Source organism: Lepeophtheirus salmonis, chromosome 5, assembly GCF_016086655.4.
Source record: "Lepeophtheirus salmonis chromosome 5, UVic_Lsal_1.4, whole genome shotgun sequence".
In the NCBI taxonomy this organism is placed as follows: domain Eukaryota; kingdom Metazoa; phylum Arthropoda; class Copepoda; order Siphonostomatoida; family Caligidae; genus Lepeophtheirus; species Lepeophtheirus salmonis.
In genome coordinates this window covers 72,595,692-72,620,165 of record NC_052135.2, presented here as the reverse complement: position 1 = coordinate 72,620,165, position 24,474 = coordinate 72,595,692, and the positions used below count along the sequence as shown (strand labels likewise).

Here is a 24,474-nt window from a genome sequence, read left to right as displayed (position 1 = left end):
TATTTTTTTTTGTTTTATACTTTTATTTATATTCTTAACTATCAAAAAAACTTAATTTTATTGTTAGGGAAGAAGACGAAACGCTCCTTATGTTAAATAAGCTATTGGATTATTTTTTAAATTTGTATAGTACTTAATATTTTACTCAAACTACAACACCCCATCTATATTAAACATGAACAAGGAGGCGAAATAAGTTGATGATTTGTTCTCCGGTATTATTTTACGGTGTATTTGTTTTTTAATCATTTGAAATCTGTCAAAGAAATACGAACCTTTAAATAAATATTTTTGACTTAAATCAATGTATAGAAGAAGTCACATTTTTTTAAACTTGAGTAAATACAACAATTTTATTTCATTATTTGAAAATAATGATATTTACAAAAACAATGATAATGTTAATAAATACACTTTGTCAAAAAATAGAACTGTTAAAATGATTGAAATTGTATGCAAAAAATTAAAATGAATACATAGATATTATATATATATATATAAAATATTGATAATTGTAATTTATTATAAATAATATACAAGAAAATAATGAAAAAACACCACTTTTTACATTAAGTTTAACAAAATATATTCTCAATTAAGTTGACTAAAAAATGGTGTATTATGGATTAAAGAGATAATATAAGGTTTTTCAGATCGTTGGCGAAACTTTATAAAATATATTAGAAAATTAAAAGATAAATAAAAATTTATGTATTTTTTTGCAAGTAATAAATGAAAACAATATAGCTAACAAGAGATCATTACTGTTATTAGCTATTAACTTTACTATGATTTAAGGCTAATATTTTTTTTTTTAAACCTACCAATTTATAGGCTTACTTTTTTCCTCCTAGTTTTATTATACAATTTAAAAATTGATCAAAGACAACAGCTGTATTAAACTTTTCAAGATCAGAATAAATACTCTCTGTCTACTTAACTAAGCTAAGGGGCAATTATATTTATTTGTAGTACAATTTAAAGAAATAAGTAAATATTTAAATGCCCTATGCGCTCATTTTTTCTTCTCTACATATAAAACTGTGCTATCCTACTGACATGAGAGTTAACAGCGTATAGTATTGTTTCCTTTCTATTTTCCTAACACTAGTGTTCCTTATCAGTAGGTATATACTTTGTTTGTTATTTTGAGAGCCAGCCATAAGTAATTGAAGTCAATTAAAAAAATGCGGGCAATCAACGAAGTATTTATCTACCAAAGCTCGCCGGAGCTCACACAATGTACTTATTTATTTTGGGTCTAGTAGAACAACACACCAAGAAGTCCTTCTGCGTTACAAAAACCGAGTGGATGTCCAGGATTCAGAAGTGAAATACGCGAAAAACTTGGTGAATCGACCACGTGACTTTTTTTACACGCTATTGGAAAAAAGGGGCTAAAGAAATGAATGGGAGGAAAAGAGATTGAAATTATGTGAAGAATAAATCAGAGTATTATGAATGACCACTTATAATTACATTTGACCTCATTCTCGAACAAACAATTAAAATGAATGTTTATTGAATAAAGGCTTTAGATTACAAGAAAATGTAAATACATATATATACTATTTACTTTCTTATATTTGACAAAGTACCGCTAGCAATTAGAAAACCCTATACCAAATTTTGACGGTCAATGGTGATAAATTATGCAAATCAATACTTATTTCAAAATAAATGGAGGATTTTTATGTAAGAGTAAAGCCAGTCTTATAATACATAGTAAATATAAAAATAAAAATAGGAATTAACTTTGACGGTAATTTGCTGTGATGCATTTTTGCAACTTCAAGTTACATACATATAAATAAATAGTCTTTGGATATTCATTGATTATAATGCTGTCTCTAACACTTGTGACTTTTGCACAGATTGTCTTCCTCTATGATGATCGTCATTCAGAATGGTCACCACGGACATACCCCTGGTATCCTTTACTTTCAATGAGCCTGATATTATAGAGTCTTCTCGCGACTCTTTTGTATGATAGCAGCTAGATTCTGAGTTATGATTATAATGTGAATTCGAGTTATCCATATTGCATTTTTCTTTAGATTTGAAGAAAAACAAACAACTACTATTATGTTTCCATTTCTTTTTGGGCTTTGTTTGGGAATCATCATAGGCGGACTCAATAACGATTTCAATCCCTTGTTTTGCGTCAGTTCCATCATCAAGGTCTACAGTGTTGGAAGTTGAAGGGGGAGACCAGGGACGTAGCTCATCCCAAACATCTAAGCAGTTCCATGCCCAAACGCCGTGAATTTGATTCATGTGATGAAACAAGATCACAGTGAGACCGAAGATATAAAGTATGATGATAGTAGATATGTAAATAATGGCTGAAACAAAAAATAATTAAATCATTATAAACATATATCGATTTAGAAAATTTTGTCTGTAGACCAAACCATCCTTTTTTGAGTTTACATTGTTATACATAAACTGTCTCACAACATAATCTTAGAATTAACAGTACAAAGTTAAACAGTTAAAGTTAAGTATGCATAATATTGAAACCTCCGAAAGTGAATTGGGATTTTGTACATAACCTTAAAGCATATTAAATTATTATTTGAGATATATAGTTAATTAAAGACAAATAACAAGAAAAACTCAGAAAGTCTTACTAAACCTAATATATAAATTATTCATTAAAGTTCCATCTCTGGGGATTAATTTGTGGACTTTGGCTGTAGAAGAAATTAAATACCTTCTGTCAACTTCAAATTACCATTTATAGGCTTTAAAAAAGATTTAAAGACAATATAAAATTTAAAATTGAGACTTGTTATTTAGTATTTTTATAAAATATCTTTGTTTTATTGTGAATGTCGTATTTTTTTACCCCCAGTAGTTTTAACTTAACCAATTTTATGTTTGTATTTTTTGTAAATTTTAGGAAAATTGCCATGTAATCTTACACCAAAGCTTTAATTTTAAACTAAAGTGTATATTTATGTATATATTTTACGTAATTGCACTGGTATTTAAGTGTAAGAACGAAATAAAGAAAATAAAAATACTTTTAGTTTCCTTTAGGATCTACGTTTCATCACGAATATTTTTAAGCATACTCCTGAAACGTTACATCTTGGTAATATACTAATTTTTTTTAAAATCTTAGTAAAGAATTGATTAAGATTTATTCATATATTTAGTAATTTTTAAACGAGTTTTCGCTTCTTTAATTAACTTGTTTACTTATTTATGTTTAAAACTTTGAAAAGTTTTTTAAAGATTTTTATATTACATATTTTTTAAATTATTTTAGTTTTAAAATAAATTTTTAAAAATTAACTTGGGCATAATTAGTCATTAATATCCAAAAAATTAAAAATTAAAAAAAAAAAAAATTGTAATAAAGTTTAACCCTTGTATTTTCTTACGGGTCAATTTGACTCATTTTTAACATTAAACTACTACAAATACTCTTTTCCAATATTTTTTAGTCTTGAAATTCCATTATTTTTTTTTAAATAGACCTAAATATTAGAACTATTTGGTAAAAATGACTTTTGTACTAAGATTTTCTTGGAGGTTATTTTGACACGGTTTTTAAAAATAATATTTTATTTTATAAAAATTCAAAATACATTTGTAAACTTTATGACAATATTTATAAATATTATGTCGTATAATAAATATGTATTATTTTCTGTACGGATAGATCTAGAATAAGAACACTGTAATTGATATTTAGAACTACGAAGATATATGAAATGCAATATTAATTTAATTGTAACTTACTTAAATATATTAATCCAAAAAAGACAAAAACACTCTATAGACTAAAGGAAAATAATTTCAAATAAAACTTTTGACAAAAAAATGAAAATGTGTTTGTTGATAAGAAAACACATGAATACAATTTGATATTGATATTGACATCCTTCGATAAATCATTTGATGAGACAGTATTTAATTTTAGGGAAGCCGAGAGTGAACGGTGTTTTTCTACAATTCATCCAATAAGTTAAACTATATATTACTATAGGTGTATATATTTTTTCAAGCGAATTAAATTTATATAGATTATTTAACATTTAAAATTTATACCTATTTAAATGATAAATAAGCTATTAGTTTGTTAATTAATAATATATATTAAAAAATTAATAACAAACTTCAACTATACAGTTTGTTTTATAAGATATTTTTTGAAAGTGGGTCATTTCTACCCTTAAGACAACAACATCAAAAGTAACGACACCACAAAAAATAACCAATAACTCAGAGTTATGAACTTTCATGACCCCTAGTAGTAATAAATGTGATCAGTTATAATCTATTGTTAATGATAAAAGTGATTAAGTGTCCAAACAGATAAATTGAATTGAAATTAAAAACAATATTTTGAAAGTACTACACACTCCTTTATTATTTTTAGGCTTATACATCATTATATGTTTTTAGTTAGTCTATATTGAAAAAAAGTATTTTGAATGATATTAGTATATAATTATAGTTATTAAAAAAATCTTAACAAAGTAAGAAGAAATAAAATCAGAATGGATTTTGTAAATAAAATAAAATTAAATACATCTCCCAAGTTTATGAAAAAATCGTAATCACTATTTTAATATATTAATTTTGACTTTGTTTAATTACTCAAGGAAGTTTACAAAATCTCAAACTTGTTGTAGTATACAAGCTGATTACAAATAAATAAATTGGTTTTTTTTATCAAATCTGTTTGAGATGTTTTTTTCTATTTGAATTTTTTGCTTTTTATTATGTATATATTTTTGTTGCCTCAAGTCAACTGTTGATTAATAAAAATATAAGTCAGATACAAAAAAAGAGATAAATTTTATTTCAATTACAATTCTCAGTTTATAAATATTTCAATATAAATTATTGATTGTTATATTAATACTAAAGTTGGTTTATTATCGAAATTAATAGAACTACAAAGTTATACCATGACACTTTTCCGACTGATATTTGACTTCCACCACGTTTTTTGATAGTGACGTCATTGAGAATAACTGTTACTAGGAGTAGCCATTTATCGTCCTCCTTGACTGTTACGTGGTATGGTAACACACTAACTGTTTCAAAAAACTAATCCAAGCTATATATTCAATAATTAATTAAGGTTGAATGATTGAAATTAATTCATATTTCAATATATTACAGCATAAACAATTAATAAACCTGAGCTCTCTAGCTTATTTACAAGTCGAAGAAATAATATGTGAATGTGATTGGAGAATTTCCATTCTCACACTCCAACTGTTGGGCGTCCATAGGACCACCCTCTACGCCTTAAGAAGTCTGAAACATTGAAGAGGAGAAAGAGATATTTCAAAAAGTTAAACTGGACCCGAAACAGTTATAGACAACAGCCCCGGCCAATCCCCTCAAGTCTTTGAGGACTTTGCAGGAGATTTCATCTCCGGATTTCAAACCACACTGTCCAAAGTGCTCTATCAAAAAATTAGATGGAAATATCCTTGTGAGGTTGGAAATACCATTTTTGACACCAATATTGGAATAATAAAAACTTCTCCATTACAAAACTCTTTCGAATAATTCTTTTGAGTTCTTTAGAGCTCTTTATTGACACTTTTGGCCTCCCTTCAGCCCTGATGCCAACCCCATCTACTAGACCTTTTAGGTAGATGTCGAGGAGAAGGCCTGCATTGTCCTTCATCCAAACACCGATGCCCTCAAAGCCACTGTCAGCCAGCGCTAGGGCACCATCACAACTAACTAAATCTGCAGCAGATGCAAGGCCTTCCCCCGCAACCTGGAACCCATCATTGCCCCTAAGGGTGGCTACATTAATGATTAGCAGAGCTCTGACACACATCTATTTATATTATTAATTTTGTTGAAGTTTAAAATTCAAAGGTTTCGGATTTTATTGGACCAATCGGTATCTCAGTTCCCTAATGAAACAATTAGCAGGTCTTTTGTTTAATTAATTATATCACAGCAAAATGTATTACAGGGTTATGACTGAAAAACTGTGAAATCAGATTTAAAATGACAATGAATTTCGTATTTGAATGTACTTTTTATTATACATATAAATATTTTTTTAACTTTATGGGGATAAAAAAACAAATTTTTTAATAAATCCTTAAAAATAATTCTTTGTTCAAATAAATGTTTGTTTCTTTTATAAATTTTTTTTAAAAAATAAGTGGGAAACAATTAAAATTTGTTAACAAAATTTTGTATAATAAAACCTTCAATAAAATAAGTCAAGATAAATGCAACGAGGGGAGACACCTCACGAAAACTGTGTTTCGTGAGGTAAATTTATGGAATAATAAAGAGGGAATTTTGAATATAGTGCGTTTCATTTCTCTTGACTTATTTGATTATAGGTTTTATTATACGAAATTTTGTGAACAAATTTTAATTGTTTCAAACTTATTTAAAAAAAAAAAATTATAAAAGAAATTGTCAAAGTATCTGTATCAATTTCTGAATAAAAATTAGGACCTGTTCTTAGTATTACTATATCTTTCACTGTTTTCCCTAGCTTGTAAATAAGTATAAATTAATGCTTTTTGGTAATGATTTTGACAATGTTTTATTAGCTTATAGGCAGGAATTATAACAATGTTGATCCTCTAGTTTACTTATAGTCCAACAAAGCTTTTTACCTATATAGTTCAAAAACTCTTTAAACAAACTATTCTCATCTACGCTTTATTAACCTCAAATGACCTTTGAATGAGTTACGCTGATAAATCCTCAGTGTCACTCGCTGTAATTTACGGGGAAATTCTTCATACTTAAATGACCCATTCCCAAGAACGAACAAATAATGATATGGAAGAAAAAACAACACTTTGTATATTGGCAATAACAAAATTCTTACGCTTATGAAACAACTTTCCTTACAACTCTAACTAATTTTTTTCATAGTAAATTTCAATGGACGGTAATTTTTAATATTATTTAAGAATTTTTGTATTCTTCGTCTCACTAAACACAAATTGTTTATAATTGGCAAAGTCGCCACTAGATGAAATGTATGAAACGAATGTCCTCATATGTTCTTATGTAGAAGGCGAGAAGGCAAATAGCTCATATAATGTATTTTAATTATTTTCTGAGAGTTTTGCATAATTTATTTAATATGAGATTAGTCTTCTCTTGCCAGCTGCTATAGTATGCACTTGCAGTATGGACGACTATATCAGTCATTAACTAAAAAAATACAAATTTGAACTAAATGCATATTTTATTTATCATAAAAAATATTTTCTCTTCTGAATGATATGTGATGAAATGAGATAAGACTAGTTGAAGAGTGAAAAATGAAATTAATAATGGTTATCTTACATAAAATATATTAGAACAACCATTAAACACAAGTATCAAAATTTGTTTGCATAGGTTAATCACCGATTTCAAATATTCGATACATCATTGATAAATTGCCTTCACTACTCAGTCTATCTATCTTAGCTTCCAATTATGCCTATGTAGATATTTTAATGTGAAATCAAATACAAAGAAGTTCTTTTAAACTATAGCAATTTTCTCTGGTTCTTTCTCATCCTCCTACGATACCATATCGATGAAAGTTTCAAGGGACAGCTTCTAGCCTTGTCCAATAAGGAGAAAAGGGTTATACAAACTAAGGCTTTGATCAATCGAAAGCAGAACACTCTTGTGAAAGATCTAGTCTGGTTCTTCTCGGAGGATAAAAAATTCTGTCATACCCAGATGCATAGCTCAAGGAACAATATATGTTAGGTAAAAAGTCCTTATAACGTACTGAGGATCATAAAAGTCAAATATACAGCAGTTAAGGCTCTTGGGATTGTCAGCTGCAAAAGTCAGACTATAGCACACTTCATTTTCAAGCAGGGCTGAAGGTCATTGCCATGATCTACATCAGTTTTCTACTAACCAAAGTCTTTTATTGGATCTGCAGTATCATAAAAGACCAACCTTGGATTTGGTAGCAAGACGGAGCATCTCGTTACACCACCAAAGGACCACTCGATTTTCTTAATTCTGAGCATGTGATGCACGTCCTGTGTTTAAATCTTGGTCTCCTAACTTGTCAGAAGATAACCCATAATACTATTTTGTTTGGGACATTGTCAAAAAGATTTCAAATGAAGGTCCCCATCGCACCAAAAGATCCCTCAGAGCTGGGATAAGGAGCGTATTCAGGACTTTACCGAGTGGGACGATCAAGAATGCAGTGGGACGTTTCTGGGGAATAAGTCAACATATGGTCCAAGCTAAAGAAACTATGAGGGAAAGAGGCGTCATGTTTATCAATCAAAAATGTTTTTTCTTATATATAATTATAATTTGTTTAAAATCTTTATATGCAATATTTTCATCTTTTGCGCAATTTAATGTTGTCAGGTCTTTTGAATAAGATTCATCAAATGTAATTTAATACAAGTCAACATTTTGGATAGGATTATGTTTTTTTCTTTTGAATTAACAAAAACATAAACTATTAATTAGAACCATAGTTCATATTATATGAATCATAATGACAATAAAAAAATTAAACTTGTTTTTTTTTAAAACAAAAATACATAAACTTAATCATCAAAGAAGGATATTTATATTCTGTATTCTTTGATGGAGGTAACGTGAATCCTGAACGTAATTTACTAATGTACTTTTTGTTTACTTTTTATTTTAATCAGCTTGTCTCGTCTTTCGTTTATAGTCCCTTTAGTACTCCGACTTTTTTCATTGAATGTCAAATTTGTGTTATACCTAATATTGATTTTTTCAAAAAATTTCAGGAATCATGTAAGAAATATAGTCACGTCAGAGTTTTACTTTTTTTCACGACTTGAGAACGTTTAGATGAACCATCCTTACCAGGGTGTTCTATATTTAGAGTACTATAGATGAATACATTACTTATGCATTACGTTTGCATAAAAATATGTATCAAAACTTTTTAAATGTATAATAGTGTACACCAATGGGCCATTATATCATTAATTGTGCTTTTCCTTGTACTGAACAATTTGGAGGAGACGCCAATTTACTGACTTGTAGCTTGTACAATATCCTCCAGAGTTTTTGGTCACAAGACCTCCACGGTTGACTTCATATAGTCTATACTAAGCCTCAAGACTATATTTCCTTAACCCACTACCAATGTATACATTACAAATTTAAAACAGATAAAATCAAGTTTTTTTTTCGGGTCAAAAGATTTGTTCCTAAGTGCTCAAGAACGGTATTTTGCACTTTGAAGGGTGTTAGTAGGGGGTTTTCAGGGGTTAAAGAAGGAGGAGGTTTGTTTAAAAGTTTCAAGACAGGTTTTATTATTGTTTTTTTTTTTCAGATAGGCTGTCTAACCAAGAAATTGTGGTGAGTATACGTCATGGGTCACTTATTATTGTTATCACGTAATGACACCTGAAGTACTGGTGTCCCTCTTAATGCAAAGAAAGGGGGTACAAAAATTGCAGTGGCATTACTTAGTCAAGAAACACGTTAGTTTTTATTAAATATGGAAAGGACAATTCAAAATCAATTCATGATATGTTTAAATACTATATTTAGCTACATTTTTGTCCTATATTTCTTCTTTTACAAGCAATAACAGCCTCGACACACCATCGAACAGATTGACGGCTCAAGACGATTCAGGCCGTGCCAAAGGCGTACTACACTTCCATGATGGCAGCTTGGTTGTAAATTCAAATTTAAATGAGAGGTGCAACACACATTTTTCTCCAAGATCCCTTAAACTCCAATGCCTAAGAGGTTGAGGTCAGTGCTTGAGCAGAGCTACATGAAGATATGTCAGAAGTTAGCAATCTTTTTGGCTGTATATGTGTGTAATGGGCTTTCATGGTGTTATAGGCAGTCTGGTTGGATATGTAATTATTATTTGCAGACTTCACGCTACTAACACCGGTGACGAGGATTTTGTACACAACTTGACTTGTTTGTTGTTGCTCTGATATTTTTACACTGAGATACATTGAATAAAAACTAAGTGTTGCACAATGAAATCTCGAAATTTAAAAAACAAAACAAAATGAAGTTGGAATCATAATGAAATATTACTGCATGTTTAGGGCCCATCACTATCGTGTAATACCGCTTAAAATGCATTCAGTAACGAGGTATCACTATCCAGATAGTATACCGAAGAACATAGCTTTGCATCATACTTGCACTAAATTTGTAGTGGGCGGAGCCACACTATAATATTTTTTTCTGACCAAGCGTTGTCGCAAAACATCAGACTTGGGTAAAGAAATCTATAAACACAATCTAATTTATGATGAAAAACTTAGTAGGACTTTAATTCTAAGCCATTCTGAAGAAAGCAGATAATAACACAGATAAAACGTTTATTATAAAGCTATTTACATTTTCTTGAAAGTAAAATTTTTATTTGTTAAAAGTAATACTTTTGTTTTACTTTGAAAGAAAAAATAAATAAATAATAAATACAGTTATCAATGGGTACAAAGAGGCTCAAATGTTTTTGTAATCTTTTTCAAAGCAATTGTTACTATCGAAAAATAATACATTCTAAAAAAAATCAAATTCTACTTTCGAATTGGTTATTGCTTATTCTTTCGATTGTAAATGATGATAAATTAAAGAAAATATTTTAAATTATTTACAGCTTGTGAAAAAAGTTAAGCATACAGTGTGTGGGCAATATAACCTCTTTTTTTGTAATATAAGAAAATAACGCTGTAAAATTTGTAATACTACAGGTGAGATTAAATTTTTTTTTTGAAAATAGAGTTTACCATTTTCATGCCTTAATGAGAAACCATCGTTTGTCAACGAAAATAAATATTGGCTAAAAATGTATTCACAGAATATTTTTTTAAGATTAAACAAACTTTCAATTAATTTTCAAAATTCAAAATTTGTAAATTTCTTTAAACTCACATATTTAGTACAATGAAAATACTTGAGAGCTAAAATTAGTAAAATTAGGTGCCCTATAATTATTTTAAATTAGAGCGATATGTGCAAATGAAGCATTTGGAATCAGATTTATTCGTAAAAAAACAACATTTTATAAAACTTTTCTTAATTGAAAATAACTAACTATGTTATCAACTAATCATCAATAATTATTGAGTCAGATTTGGCTTTAATTAAATGTTGTATCTGTTAATATTAAAAAAATAATCAAACATCTTCAGTTCTACAGCATATTTGGGCCATTGTTACTTTCAAAAATCTTAGATCTTAGAAATAAGAGGGATTTGGCTAAAGTATGAGATGCCTGTAAGAAAAAAAAAATCAAAATAAAATGGCGTCAATAAAATACAGTCACCTGATTTAAGATTGTCACTTCACTAAGAATCTAATATCTAGTTTCCAGGCAGGAATTTCATCACATTGAAAAAATTGTTATAAGCAATTCAAATAATATTAAATGCCTCTATATTAAAAAATAACCAGAAATTTAAAAATAACTTGGTCACTATGACAAATTGAAGGATGTTTAGGAAGAAATCAGCTTAGATCTTATAACATTTAATTAAATAAGTTGTAAGCAAGTATGAGACGAAGGAAAAAACACCAACCTCACTCCCTATTAGTAATGATTTAGACAGGAATTTCTTGAATGTAGATCCTAATTTTTAGTCTGAGTCCAACAAGGACTTTTACTTACAATTTATAAACAAATCCTTAAAGTATATTTTCATCTTTTACGTACTTATAATTATTTTCCTTTTATCATAATATGTTAATAATAATGTCAGCTTTTGAAAATGAAAAAAATATGTCCAAATTTTTTTTTACTTTCCCTTGTCAAATTGCTAAATACAAATTTGACTGTATATCATTATTAATCTGAAAATTATAATTATAACCATTTTACCCATAGGGAATAATGCTTATTTAAAATTATTACATAAATATTTTCTAATTTAGTCAGTTGTAAGGCACCTATCGTCTTAACTACTTTTCTTTCAGGCAGTAATAAATAATTAAGGAACGTTTGTTATATTTGTTAAGTACATAAGAATTAGTGAATGAATATTTACATTGTGCGCAACCGAAATCTAAACAACCATAAAAGTTTTAATTGGACATTAAGGTATAGAGTTACATGTTTGTAATTTCGACCTAGGTTTTTGATTTAAACCATGGAACAAATAAAACGAAGCGATATCCTGAAGCTTGTCCAACCTCCTACAGGAATGTTGATAACGTGATGGCTCCCATCATTACAGCTTAGTACAAAATGAATGAGGCCTACATCAGGAAATCTTGTTCTGTCTTTAGCACTCCTTTAGAGGCTGCTGTGGAAGTTAATATGAATAATATTAAATAAGTTACAACTTAATAATATTATGATATATATAATAAAATTTAAAGTTATATCTCTGATTGTTCTTGAAATCTATGATCAAATATTTTATACTTATATTTGTTTAGATTTTGGTTACGTACATTGTATATTGTGCAGGGTTTCTATAAAAAGTAGTTACCTGTGTTTTCAGCTTGTTCATGAACATATTTGAGCTCGTTCAGATTTTGTGGACCAACAACATGATGAAGAGAAAGGCCAGAACTACTTCCAGATGACAATCCATTATGACTTCTTTGTCCTATATTCATTCTAAATAATAAGGAAATCGTATAATGTAGTCCTTTATAAATAAATTATCTTAAAATAACATCATTTGATACTTTTAATAAAACATTGTAAAATAATATGACCCAGCGTTATTTAAAAAAATATATATATTATGGTCATCGTTCTAATAATTCGTAAAATATTTAAGAGGTGGGTAGGTTAGCTATCATCACGTTATATTAGGTTAGGTGCAATCAGCTATGAGAGAAAGAAAATAAACAATAATCCTAAGTCACTGATGAAGTACGAATTTGCTACTTTTGTAAAGTATCAAGGGAAATGGCTGGATATTTTTTACTAAACGTGAGCAGTGGGACACTTTCAACCTAAATAAAGAAAGTAATTCTTTACTTCTTCTAACAATATTGGTGGGACCGATATAAAAAAGATCAAATTATGAAACTGTATTATGCTTAATAAGTCAAAATCAAAGTGTATCAAGCTTGGAAGAGCAAAATTGAAACTCATTGTACAAAACTATGAGAGACATATCACTTTTTTAGACCACCTAAGCAAGGACATAAGCTCAACGTGCAATGTCTGTATGGAAGAATTGCAAAGTGCAGACCATCTCATCCATAGATGCCCTGTCCTAACTTACTAGATACATCCAGCTATGTATGAGGAAAACGAAGACTTTCGTATTTTAAAATTTATTTAATGTAAAAAATAAAACACAAATTATTGAAATTTTTTAAAATATAAACTAGGATTTAGAATCTGTTGTACTAGCACAAATACCCCGTTGTAGAGTTGTGTTCGTTGCCTTATATTTGTACAGTTTTAATTTATGTATCTATGGCAAGCAGTAATAAATATTTCACTAACTAAACTAAAACTTACTAATGAGCATATATGCTACTAAATGTCTGTATCATTTAGGTGTGTTTTTTATTTGAATTTTAAAATATTATTTAACACATAAGAATTTAAATATCTTGATATTTCCCCTAATCAAAATTAAATTAATTTTATTACTACACAAGTTAAATCATTTTACACAAATTCAAACCACTAAAACGCCATTTCTTGATAACTATGTCCAAATTATGGATAGATGAATAGAAAGATTTTCATAAAAATATCAATTACTTTTTTGGTCTTGTTTTAGGTTCGAGTTTACCTCTGTATTGAATGCAATTCATGATCTAGTAATAAACTAAAAATATAGTTGTACTTCCGTACAAAAAATAACACAAATCATATGCCCATTTTTAACGACATAAGCAGGAATAACTCCGTTATCGATCTTCCATTTCTCTCAGAGTCACTCATAATTATTTGTGAGTGTTACAATTCTTTTATAAGTGCAAACGCACATTTTTCTTAAATGTTCCTTCTGGAAGAATTAATTGTTATTGTAACAGCTTTGTTAAATGAAAAACACTCCTCATGTTGATAACTGCGAAAAATTACACACTCAGTTTCGGTCATATATTTTACAACTCTAAGAATATTCAAATGAGGGACTACTTTTAAGAAATAAACATTTAAAGGGCTGTGGTAATATAACAATTTGCCAATATATTGAAAGTATGATTGAAGATATAAGATTTACTAGAATTCTGGTGATTGTAAAAATCAACCTACATGGAGGTAATGTAATACAGAACATGTCAATTATTGATTTAAAAAATTATATTTTTAAAATTAATAAAGGAAAAACAGTTAGTTTTGTAGTAATTTTTAAATTGTGCACATTTTTTAAAAGATCGACAATGTGGTCACATTTCTCATTTCCCGAATAAAAATTCAATCATTAAACGATTGACTCTACATTTTATAAACAGTAAAAACAATTTATGTGACTACTTTATTTAAATTTTCTTATATATATTTTAACATTTCTATTCATTTTGCACTCGTAAATATCAACTAAAATGCTAAAAAAGTTTGTAAAAATATGTTATAAGACATCAAAAAATAAATTTCTCATTTTAAATTAATTTTAACAACTTAATGTTGGGGTTTCAACATGTTACAATTTGTTTTCTCTTCTAGGAATTACAAACTTTATTTATTTTAAATAAAATTTACAATTAAATATATCAATTACTTTCTGTGAATATGGAAAATCATATTAGTACCCATCAGTTATGATGAGGCTGTGTGTATTATATAAAATAATATTACATTTTTGTACGCCTGAGATCTCACAATAGTTAATTAATTTCACTACACATAGATTTACAATTGATCAATAAAAGAATAAATCCTAAAAAATGTTTTATTACGAATGTCATATAATCTGATTTATTGTGACAGGAGCATTCTAAAAAAAATCATTTTTATAGATACTGGTGTGTATAATATACTCGTTCAAACATTTTGTTAAGATAGGGAAGAACAAAACACGTATTTTTTTCCAGATTACCAGCAAAAGTTGAAAAACTTTCACATTTTGAAATATCAGGAATACAAGAAAGTTTTTCAAATTAAATCTCCCTTCAATTTAGGTTTAATTTTTGTCTTTGTCAAATCCTAATTTATTAATTATATTGATGACACAAGTTAATAAACTTTTATTTTTTCATGATATTTGAAATCCTATTTTAAATTTAATCGTACGCGGTTATTTCACTTCAGTAATACGTTTTTTTCTTACAAATTTGGTTTTTTAAGAATTTTCGTTTTGAATTTTTTCTTTTTTTTATCAAGCTTAAAAATAAGGCTGAATATTCTCAAAAAATAAACTTGATAATAAAAAACTCATTTTAGATGCAAAATAACGACTATAACTAAAAAAGAATGTTAAACTTTTATTTCTTGCTTTATGTTCTCTATTTTTGCAATTGATATCTTATAAATTATCATTAATGGCTGCTTAAAAATTTGAATTTCAACCTTTGTTTGTGATGTAATTTAGAAAATTAATATTATAATTTTTTCCATGAAATTGATTGATTAATTTGAATAATTATTATCAAGCTTGAATAATTATTTTAATGTTGCATAAACAATGGTTATATCTTTTTTTTAATTAAATATATTTGCAAAGTATTTTATTGAAAAAAATAACTTTATTCCCCTAGAAATTTTTAGAAGGATGTATATTTTTAAATAAAAATGGTATTTACATAGTATCATTAATGGTTGTTATACTCGAAAATGATATACATACTCTATCTGTTACTAAATGTACTTTAATGTACTAGGTTTAAAAAATTAAAAATAGTTTTTCATTAAAAAATTTGAAAATGGTTAAAAAAATTAAGCTTACATTTGTAAATTTTTGTTATAGATTAAAATCAGTCAACCTATATTTTTTGAAATATTGATAATTTATAAATAGGACACTTTATTTTAAGGAGGTCAGTTCAATCTAACTTTATTTTTTTTTATAATAAATAAATGATTTTTGTTTAGTTTAATTATTTTAGCTTATTAAAGATTACTCTTGTAGCCCCAGCATATTTATGTTATTTGTAACACAAATATAGTAAATAATTTTGTTTAAAAAAGGAATACAATTCTCGTCGTTTAAAATTGATAAACTTTTGTAACTTCAAGATTTTTTTTGTAAAGGATGAATGTTTGAAAATATTCATATTTTCGTGAGGTAAGTCTTTTTCTTCCACATCACCAACATCTTCCTTTGACTTGTCATATCAAGAAGAGTGACTATGGGTTTTCATAATTACTTATATTACATGACGTTTTCCTTTAAAGGAAGATGCCCAAGACATCGAAGATGATGAACATGCTGGAGGGTTTCAATCCCCTCCTGCGTTGACCATTCCAACACTCAAATTAATATTTACATTTTTGTCCAATATTTATTTTCATTAATATCTTCTCAATACCAGTCGCAATAAAAGAAAATGACACCTTCAATAATTCAAGAATAATTTCTACTCCAGCTATAAATTTTTTACAATACTGTTCAAATTCTAAACTACAAAAATAATCGTACGCAAATAAATGCTTAAGATCTAAAACTCCAAAATCCTCTATCAATAATGGTATTATGATCATTTGACATTTCTATAATTAATGGTTATCAAAGTTAATATCTTAGATGTAATTTCAGGACTTTACAGCCCAGTCTGGAATTTTTAAACAAATTGTGAGTTTTAATCGTCTTTTGTTTCAACTGTCCAAAATCTCCTCTATATTTATTTTTAGTACTTTATTATAATTATATTATACAATAAATTTTTTTTTGTAAAGATTAAACTTTTTCATGTTCATGAAAGAGTTTTATTTTATTTTTAAGGTCCATTTAGATAAGGTGAAATGATAAAACTTTTGGAAAAAAAGATGATGAAAGTAATTATGCCAAGGCTTTCCCGAATATATTTTATCTATTTTTAATGTAAAATCAGAAGACATGTCATATAACATGTATTTAGAAATAATACGAGCTATATACCTCTTAATATATATTGAGTAGAAAATTCTAAGGACTTTTTTATCTAAAAAAAAAAAAAAAATCCGAAAAATGACATAATACCCAATCTGAAAAATGTTATAAAAGGGAAGATAAAGAAACTGTCATGATGTTTCATTAAATTAGATGAAAGAAGATGTTAGATGAAGGACAAAAATTAAAGTGTTATTAAGAAATAATATAAGCAGGAATTCCTCCGTTGTTGATCTTCAATTCTACTCTGAGTCCAGAAGGACTTAATTGTAAGTTGTACTCGTAACTAATAACTCATATACGTATTAATGGAAAAAATGTTTTAAGGGTTTTCATAAACCTTTTTACAAGCTAGCAAGATCCTAGTTGACTAGAGGGTGGACAAGGTAAATACGGAATAGCTTTAACGGCTAATTATGAGACTTTTATAGGTTACATGATAAAAATTTTAATGCTTGCGACAAGCAAAATGTGTAAGGTATCGAATTTAAAAACAAGGTTTTTCTTTTAATATATCGTCATTCAAGCATGGAAAAATTTAGGAGAATTTCCATCATCGAAGCTCACTGCGTGGGACACTCTGCTCGGGATATAATTTCCTTTTTCATATATTCAAACTCAACATATTATGACGTGATTAAGGCCGTTGATGAGGAGGGAAAGACTGAGAGAGCATCTCATAAAACAACATTTGATACAATCAGGACTAACAGGCTCATAGCTGGCTAGAAACGATCAATTGATACTCATCCAGATACACCAATTGCTAAGCTGGCCAAAACCATTAACATGAGCAAAGGGACTATCAAAATGCAATCAGGATTCACCTGGGTTACATGTCAAAAGTCAAAGCCTCAAAGCATCTGCTAACAGAGCAGAATCAGGCAGACAGTATCAGCAAAGTTACAATTCTTATTTACGAAATGAAGTGCAAAGGTGGTTATGTGCATTTTTTTTCGGGGAGAACATCTATAACATTGACGCAAACCATGACCGTAGAAACAATACATGGATCTGCTTGTACCCGGATGTGGTCCAACCAGTCATGAAATCAAAGAATCCTGCATCGGTTATGGCCCTGGCGGTCATCAGCACGGAAAAATTTATGCCCCCCTCCCCAACTTCTCCCAAAAGGCCCAGAAGGCCACCAAGGGGGTCTACAAGGACGTGGTCATCCCATAGATGAAGGAAGTCGCTCATGGGAAGTCATATACATTCCAGCAAGACTCAGCACCTGCTCATAAGGCCAAGATTATCATAGAGTTATTACGAGAAAATCTGCCGGAAATTGGGATCCATTCTATTGGACAGCCAACAGCCTGGACCTCAATCCATGTTATTTCTACTTGTGGGGCAGGGTGGAAAGGATTGTCTAAAAGAATAATAATGCATCAATTACGGCTTCGAAGGCCTCCATCGTCAATAAAATGAAGGACCTGGATCCGTACGAGGTAGCAAGGGCATGCAAGGTATTCAGGTAACGTGTAGAGATCGTGATCGAGAACAAAGGCTTGCATTATGAATAATCATTTTACATTTAAGTTGGCATTTAAATGAATAAAAAATAATATTTCTGTCTCTTATTCAAGTCTCATATTTAGTCGTTAAAGTGATTCCGGATTTAACTTGTCCACCCTGTACAACCCAAAACTGGCTAACTAGGAATGAACAAAATTTAATTTACAATATTACTACTGCTGGAGAAATCAGGGCTTGGAATTAACAAAAAGTAAGGCTTCAAAGCTTTATAACCCACCTGTTTGCCATTTTGCTTTTGATGAAACACTTTTTATAGCTCTTGAGTCAATTAAAAATAGACAAATAAGAAGGTTACTACTAGGTTCAAGAAAAAACTCATTGGAATAGCAAGTAACAAAACTGTTGCAAAGATTAGGTCTCTGGATATCCAACATCGATTAAAAAACAAGTTTTTAAAATCATTTTACTTGCTCTAACAAAAAATGGCTCCGTTACAGAATTGCTACCTCATCAATATATACAAATAATTAAAAGAAAGTGTACAGTCCAGATTAAATAGAGAGAAAATATAAATGCCTTTACTCATACTCTTCGATATTGTTAAGAAATTGTGAACCAAAAATAACAGACAATCTACAAGTAAGGATCTCAAAAACAGATTGGGTAGTGGCAAAGGATCCAAACCCTCCTAGGGCTCTCAAAGTAAAATCCATCATCCGCAAAAGACAGAAAATATTTTATTGAAGCAGATGAAATAGGAAACCAATTCCAATAATTTTGGAATCAATAATCATTAAAGAACTCGTTATAATGGATAATTTCTTCTACAGTATTCGTTAACTAGAAATTTTATATAGTTGAATGAAATTATATAACATATTATATTGGACAAAGAAATGTCGCCAAGTCAACTTTTTTTGTGTGTCTACAAGGTTGTGCAGCAAAATGTAGACACTCAAACTCCTGGCCTTCATGGCCTTGATGGTCCTATCAGTCAAAGCTAAGTCGTTTGAGAGATAATTAATCGATTTGGTATAGTCCTCCTTGATCATTTTCTCCAACCAGAACAGGACCTTCTGATCCCTCTTTAAATTGTTAAATGTTTTTTTTTAATCGACCGTGAAGTAACCAATTTTTTTTCCTATAAACTAAAGTAAGTGTTCTCCATTTACGGCCGGGACCTATATAATCCTCTCCCTAAATTTGGCATACACATCCATGATCTTGGATGTCTCCAAGACAGTTTTCCAGGTCCTATTAATATTGTGAGGATACTAGGACTTATTTGATAGTTACTTATTTTTTCTATATAAAGGGGTTTCTAATAAGATGTGTTATGTTGATATTCAACGAAAATTGAATTTTTTTTAGATAAATAATCGGATGTTGACTTCAATGTACAAAAAAAAGATATCCCATTAATAATGGAAAACAATATTTGCCAAATAACCACCAGAGCTACACTTACAAGACTGTATTGTTTTTATGAAATTTTCCAACACCAAAGTGCAAAATGGCTGACGTATACCCTCAATAGCTTCACGAGTTCAATATTTAAGGCCTTGAATCGATGCTGGGCTGTTGGCGTATACCTTATCTTTCACGTGGCCCCAAAGGAAGAAGTCACAAGGTGTTAAATCACAAGATCTCGGTGGCCAATCTCGATCACCTCTTAGGGAGATAACTCGTTCAGGTAACTTTTCCGTAAAAAAAAAAGGTTTTGTTGCTTGTGTCGCGTGTAGTGTCATCTTGTTGAAAGTATACGTTGTCCAGATCAATACCATTCAATTCTGATAATAAAAAATGATTAATCTGCTCTTGATAGCGCAATTTATTCGCCGTAACTGTTGCTCCAGCCTTTTTTTTCGAAAGAGTAAGATCGAATGACCCCGCCCTACCATAAACTGTGCCAAACAGTTGCACGTTAAGGATTGAGATAAGGTCTACACCAATAGCGCAGCGTCGATTCAAAACCTCAAAAATGGATTTTGGCAAGCTATTTAGGGCATACAACAGCCCTTTTGATGGAAATTTTCATAAAAAGGATACAGTCCTTTAAGCGGAGGTATGGTGGCCATTTGGCTGATATTGTTTTCTATTATTAATGATAAACTTTTCTCTTTATATTGTAATATACCGACAATCATTTATCTAAAAAAATGCCGTATTTATTTGAATATCTAAATAACACGTGTTATTGGAAACCTCTTTATAAGTTATAAATACATTTGTATATGATAAGCCTTTCTATAATCAGAGACAGACCATAAAGTACTTTTAGTTGCCGAATTTGATTTGGCTTAGCTCATTAATGTTGTGTTGCATTGGAGCAAAATGGGGGTTTCTAGAGTATTTCGATAGAATGGTTAATTTGCAAGGTGTCATGATTCTACATTCAATAATTCTACCTCCAATTTGGCAAACTCAGTATTACCTTAATATTACAAAGAAAAGGTATTGCTTTTGGAATGAATACAAATAAACTCAAAATTAAAATAATTAATTTGAATTTCGGACAACAGGCATCTCAATGCCTAAGTTGTGTTACATAGTTTCATGAATATATCAAAATATCTAACCCTATGCATTATAATTTATCTATTTCTCCTTATTCCATAATCACAGATATAATGAATTTACCTTATATTATTTGAGATATTTTTATAATTAATCGTAAATAATTAATATCTTTTATTTGGGAGAGTTTTTACCGATTATCATTTTTTCGTATTCGCAATTAAAGAAACATAACTATCATATAATACTAAAATAAACGCCTATAGCAAATAGACTCTACTCTTATCACGATAATTAATTATTACAGTATATAGGGGAAACCGAGTTCTGTAGCAACAGGCTCTTTTTTGAATCAATTACAAAACAATATTAATATTCACTTAATTTTTATTATATGTTATAAATTGTAAGTGATTTGACCCGTGCAAAGTTTTTCCGTTCATTCTGTTATCCAATTATCAATAAACAATTCCGTTCAGCAGCTTATTAGTTATTTGTTGTTTTTTGTTCATTTCTTTTTTAAATATATCCTTTAAGCGTGATTTTAGATTATTTAAAGAAGAATTGGATTGTTATTTCCTGAAGAACGATATCTAAAATGTTTCACATAGAAGGCACATGTGAGACGTCCTAAAAAGACTCCATTCATCAAACCTCGACTACATAGATCAAAATTAAAGTTTGCAAAAAAAAAAAGGTACGTTTATTCATTTTTTTTTTTTCCAAATTTCACTTTGGCACATAGTAGGGCCAGCCTTCTACGAATCCCCATATTCCCTAGACCAGTGGAGAGCAGAGTGGGGATGAGAGAAAAACAAGTTGAAAGGCCAGAAATTGATCCAATATTAAGTTGTAATGGCTTTCTGCCCAGGTTCTGAATCTTGTTGACAACAATAATACTCTTCTGGGTACTTGGTATGCAACCATGTCTTGACCACCTCTTTCATTATGCCCTGGTACTCCTTAAATTTATGTTCAAAGGCTATCCCTGTCAAAAGTGTTCAGTAACTATATTGATGTGTACTGCACTTCCTGTCTTCCCCGAAAGGCTTTCGCCCCCCCCCCTTTTTTTTAATCCTCCTGACATTACAGGAAAGCACAAGAGAGCAATTCATAATGTCCACAAAAATTTGGAAGGGTAAAGGGTGGGATTAGATCTGCAATATGTTGACTTTTACCCTCCATTGTCGTTGTTTGTTGTCGTACTTCAACCAATAGTACAGCAGATAAAAGTTTGATTATTTTGAGAGCAACTTCATTCTTTATAACCTAACATCAATGAGAGTAATAAAGGTTATATGTAGCTTTTATTGTTGCGGTACAATTTGCTTAGTCATACTGTAATTGTCATAGTACAGGGTGAGGACTCATAAATTAAAATACTTTTTGAGGCTGTCGAGCCTCAGTTCTAAAAGTATGATACTTTTGTACATGGCTCCATTTAAAAGAGCTGAAAAATGTACAATTTGATGTTTGTTTTGATCTTGTACGATCATAAATGTCGTCCCAGGAACATACACAGCACCAGAGACTGTGCAATCTCTTCCCCACACATTTCGATCCCCAACAAGAAGATCTTCACAGTGAACACTGTTCTGAATACGAGAAATGGTCGCTTCTAGGCTGAATCTTGAGCACAATTAAAGAGAACCTTAAAGACCAAACATCCAGCTCAGATAATGGTCGTCGGCGTCAATGCGTCAAATGGCAGCAAGATGCCTCCCAACTTCTTCAAGGGCAACGAGAAAGTCAAGACGGACGTCTATTACACGGTCGTCAGGTACAATGTATTACCATGGTTGAAGAGCACGTTCTCCAGGAAACACTTTGTATTTACCGAAGACGGCACGTCGGCACACAGGTCCAAGAACCAGAAAACTTATAACCTTCGCCCCACCCAACGTGAACACCCTGGACTTTGCTGTTTGGTGCGTCTTAGAAGGCAAAATGTACAAGATTTGTTGTCTTTGATGACCTGAAGGCCGTGATTATGGAAAAGAGAAACAAGTTGCCCTAAAAGTTCATCAAGGCCAGTTGTGGTTCTGTTCGTCCCAGTATTTAAGCCATCATTCCGAATGGAGGGGGCATATTGAATAACAAGTGTAGAAAATTGTTAAATTAACAACTTTTCCTCTTAAAGTTTGCCATAAAAATGGAAAAAAAATAAAAATATGTAGAAGTGAAAACGACTTTTAAATTTTTCTTAATTTTGAGTCCTCGCTCTTTAGGGAACACTAATTGCAACACTACATGCTTTTACTCCATAAATCGAAGATGGTTTAACTTAGACATCCCCTGATATAGAGCATTTAATATGTCTCTTATATTTTGAGGCAACGTCCAGACGATAGTGTTTTTAGAACGTTTCTTTATTTTACTTGAAGTCAAAAAGTCTCACGTCCTAAGAAAGAAAAAAAATGCATAGTTTATGTTGGTAAAAAATGCTAATGTATCTTATGGAACATTCCATGTAACATAAATATAACTTTTTGTACACTATGTTTGTAATTTTTGACTGATGCATGTACGAGGGCTCGTTTAGGAATACGTCCAAGTGTGGCTCTTTTGAAGGAGCGTAGATCTTCAGCGAGACATTATTCCCTTCTGAGTCAACCAATTTTCAAAATGTAGGCAGTCAAATATTTCCAAATGCAAGTGATTTAATTAAACATTTATTAAAAATATCATTTATGTAGGAAAAACTACTTTAAAAACTTTTTTACAAAATATTAATAATGGCGCCAAATCCAAGCCCTAGGGTTGCCTTTGACATTCTTTTTGTATGATGTGCCTATACAAATTTCAACTTTTGCTAAATTTTTATAGTTAGTGTGTACAAAGTTACAGATTTTTTAATGTTTCTTTTTTTAAACATAAGATTATTCATTTAAATTTGCCTGTTTCTTAATAGGATTTACTTCAGAATTCCATAATACTTTTTGTACGTTTCAATAATTAGTGATTTGTATAATTTTGTATTTAAAAAAAAAATTATGCCAAAGTCAAAGCCCCCCAAAAAAAAAAAAAAAATATATAAATATGCAGACACACTGGATGACGTCACAATTACATAATTTGGTGCCGGTGTCACCTTCTATAATCATTCTGCTGCCACTAATTGTTACTATTTTTATGTTACACAATACTGGGTCGTCCTTTAAAATATGAAGACTTACTAATTCCATTACAAAATGGAGGTTGAGTGATTGAAATTAATTCATATTTCGATATAAATCATAAACAATTAGTTACTAAACGAAACAAAACTGAACAAGTCGAGAAAATGCCGCTTGAACAAGATCTACGAATTTTCGTTCACTATCACCAAGCCGTTGGGCGTCTCCAAGACCACTTTTTAAGTCGTCAGCATGTCCAAAACGTGCGAGAGGAATACGAGCTCAGTCAAAAAGGCAAACTAGACCCAGATGAATTAAAAAAATAGCCCAGGCCAATCCCCTCAAGTCCATGAGGGTCTATGCAAGAAATAATAGGTTTTTAGAGTAGATAGTCCAGAGAGCTATAAAAA

The 24,474-nt window shown here is 29.9% G+C and overlaps 1 protein-coding gene across 1 annotated transcript in view; it reads right to left on the bottom strand.

Annotated features, from left to right (window-relative positions):
- Positions 1-854: 854 nt before the first annotated feature.
- The window catches only part of LOC121118864 (uncharacterized), a 35,257-nt gene continuing 11,637 nt past the window's right edge, over positions 855-24,474 (bottom strand). The window contains exons 2-3 of the mRNA XM_040713460.2: positions 12,441-12,571; positions 855-2,345 (exon numbers count right to left, since the gene is read on the bottom strand). Of these exons, the coding sequence (XP_040569394.1) occupies positions 1,837-2,345; positions 12,441-12,570 (639 nt within the window). The 5' untranslated portion in view covers position 12,571 and the 3' untranslated portion in view covers positions 855-1,836. The remainder of the gene's footprint in view (positions 2,346-12,440; positions 12,572-24,474) is intronic.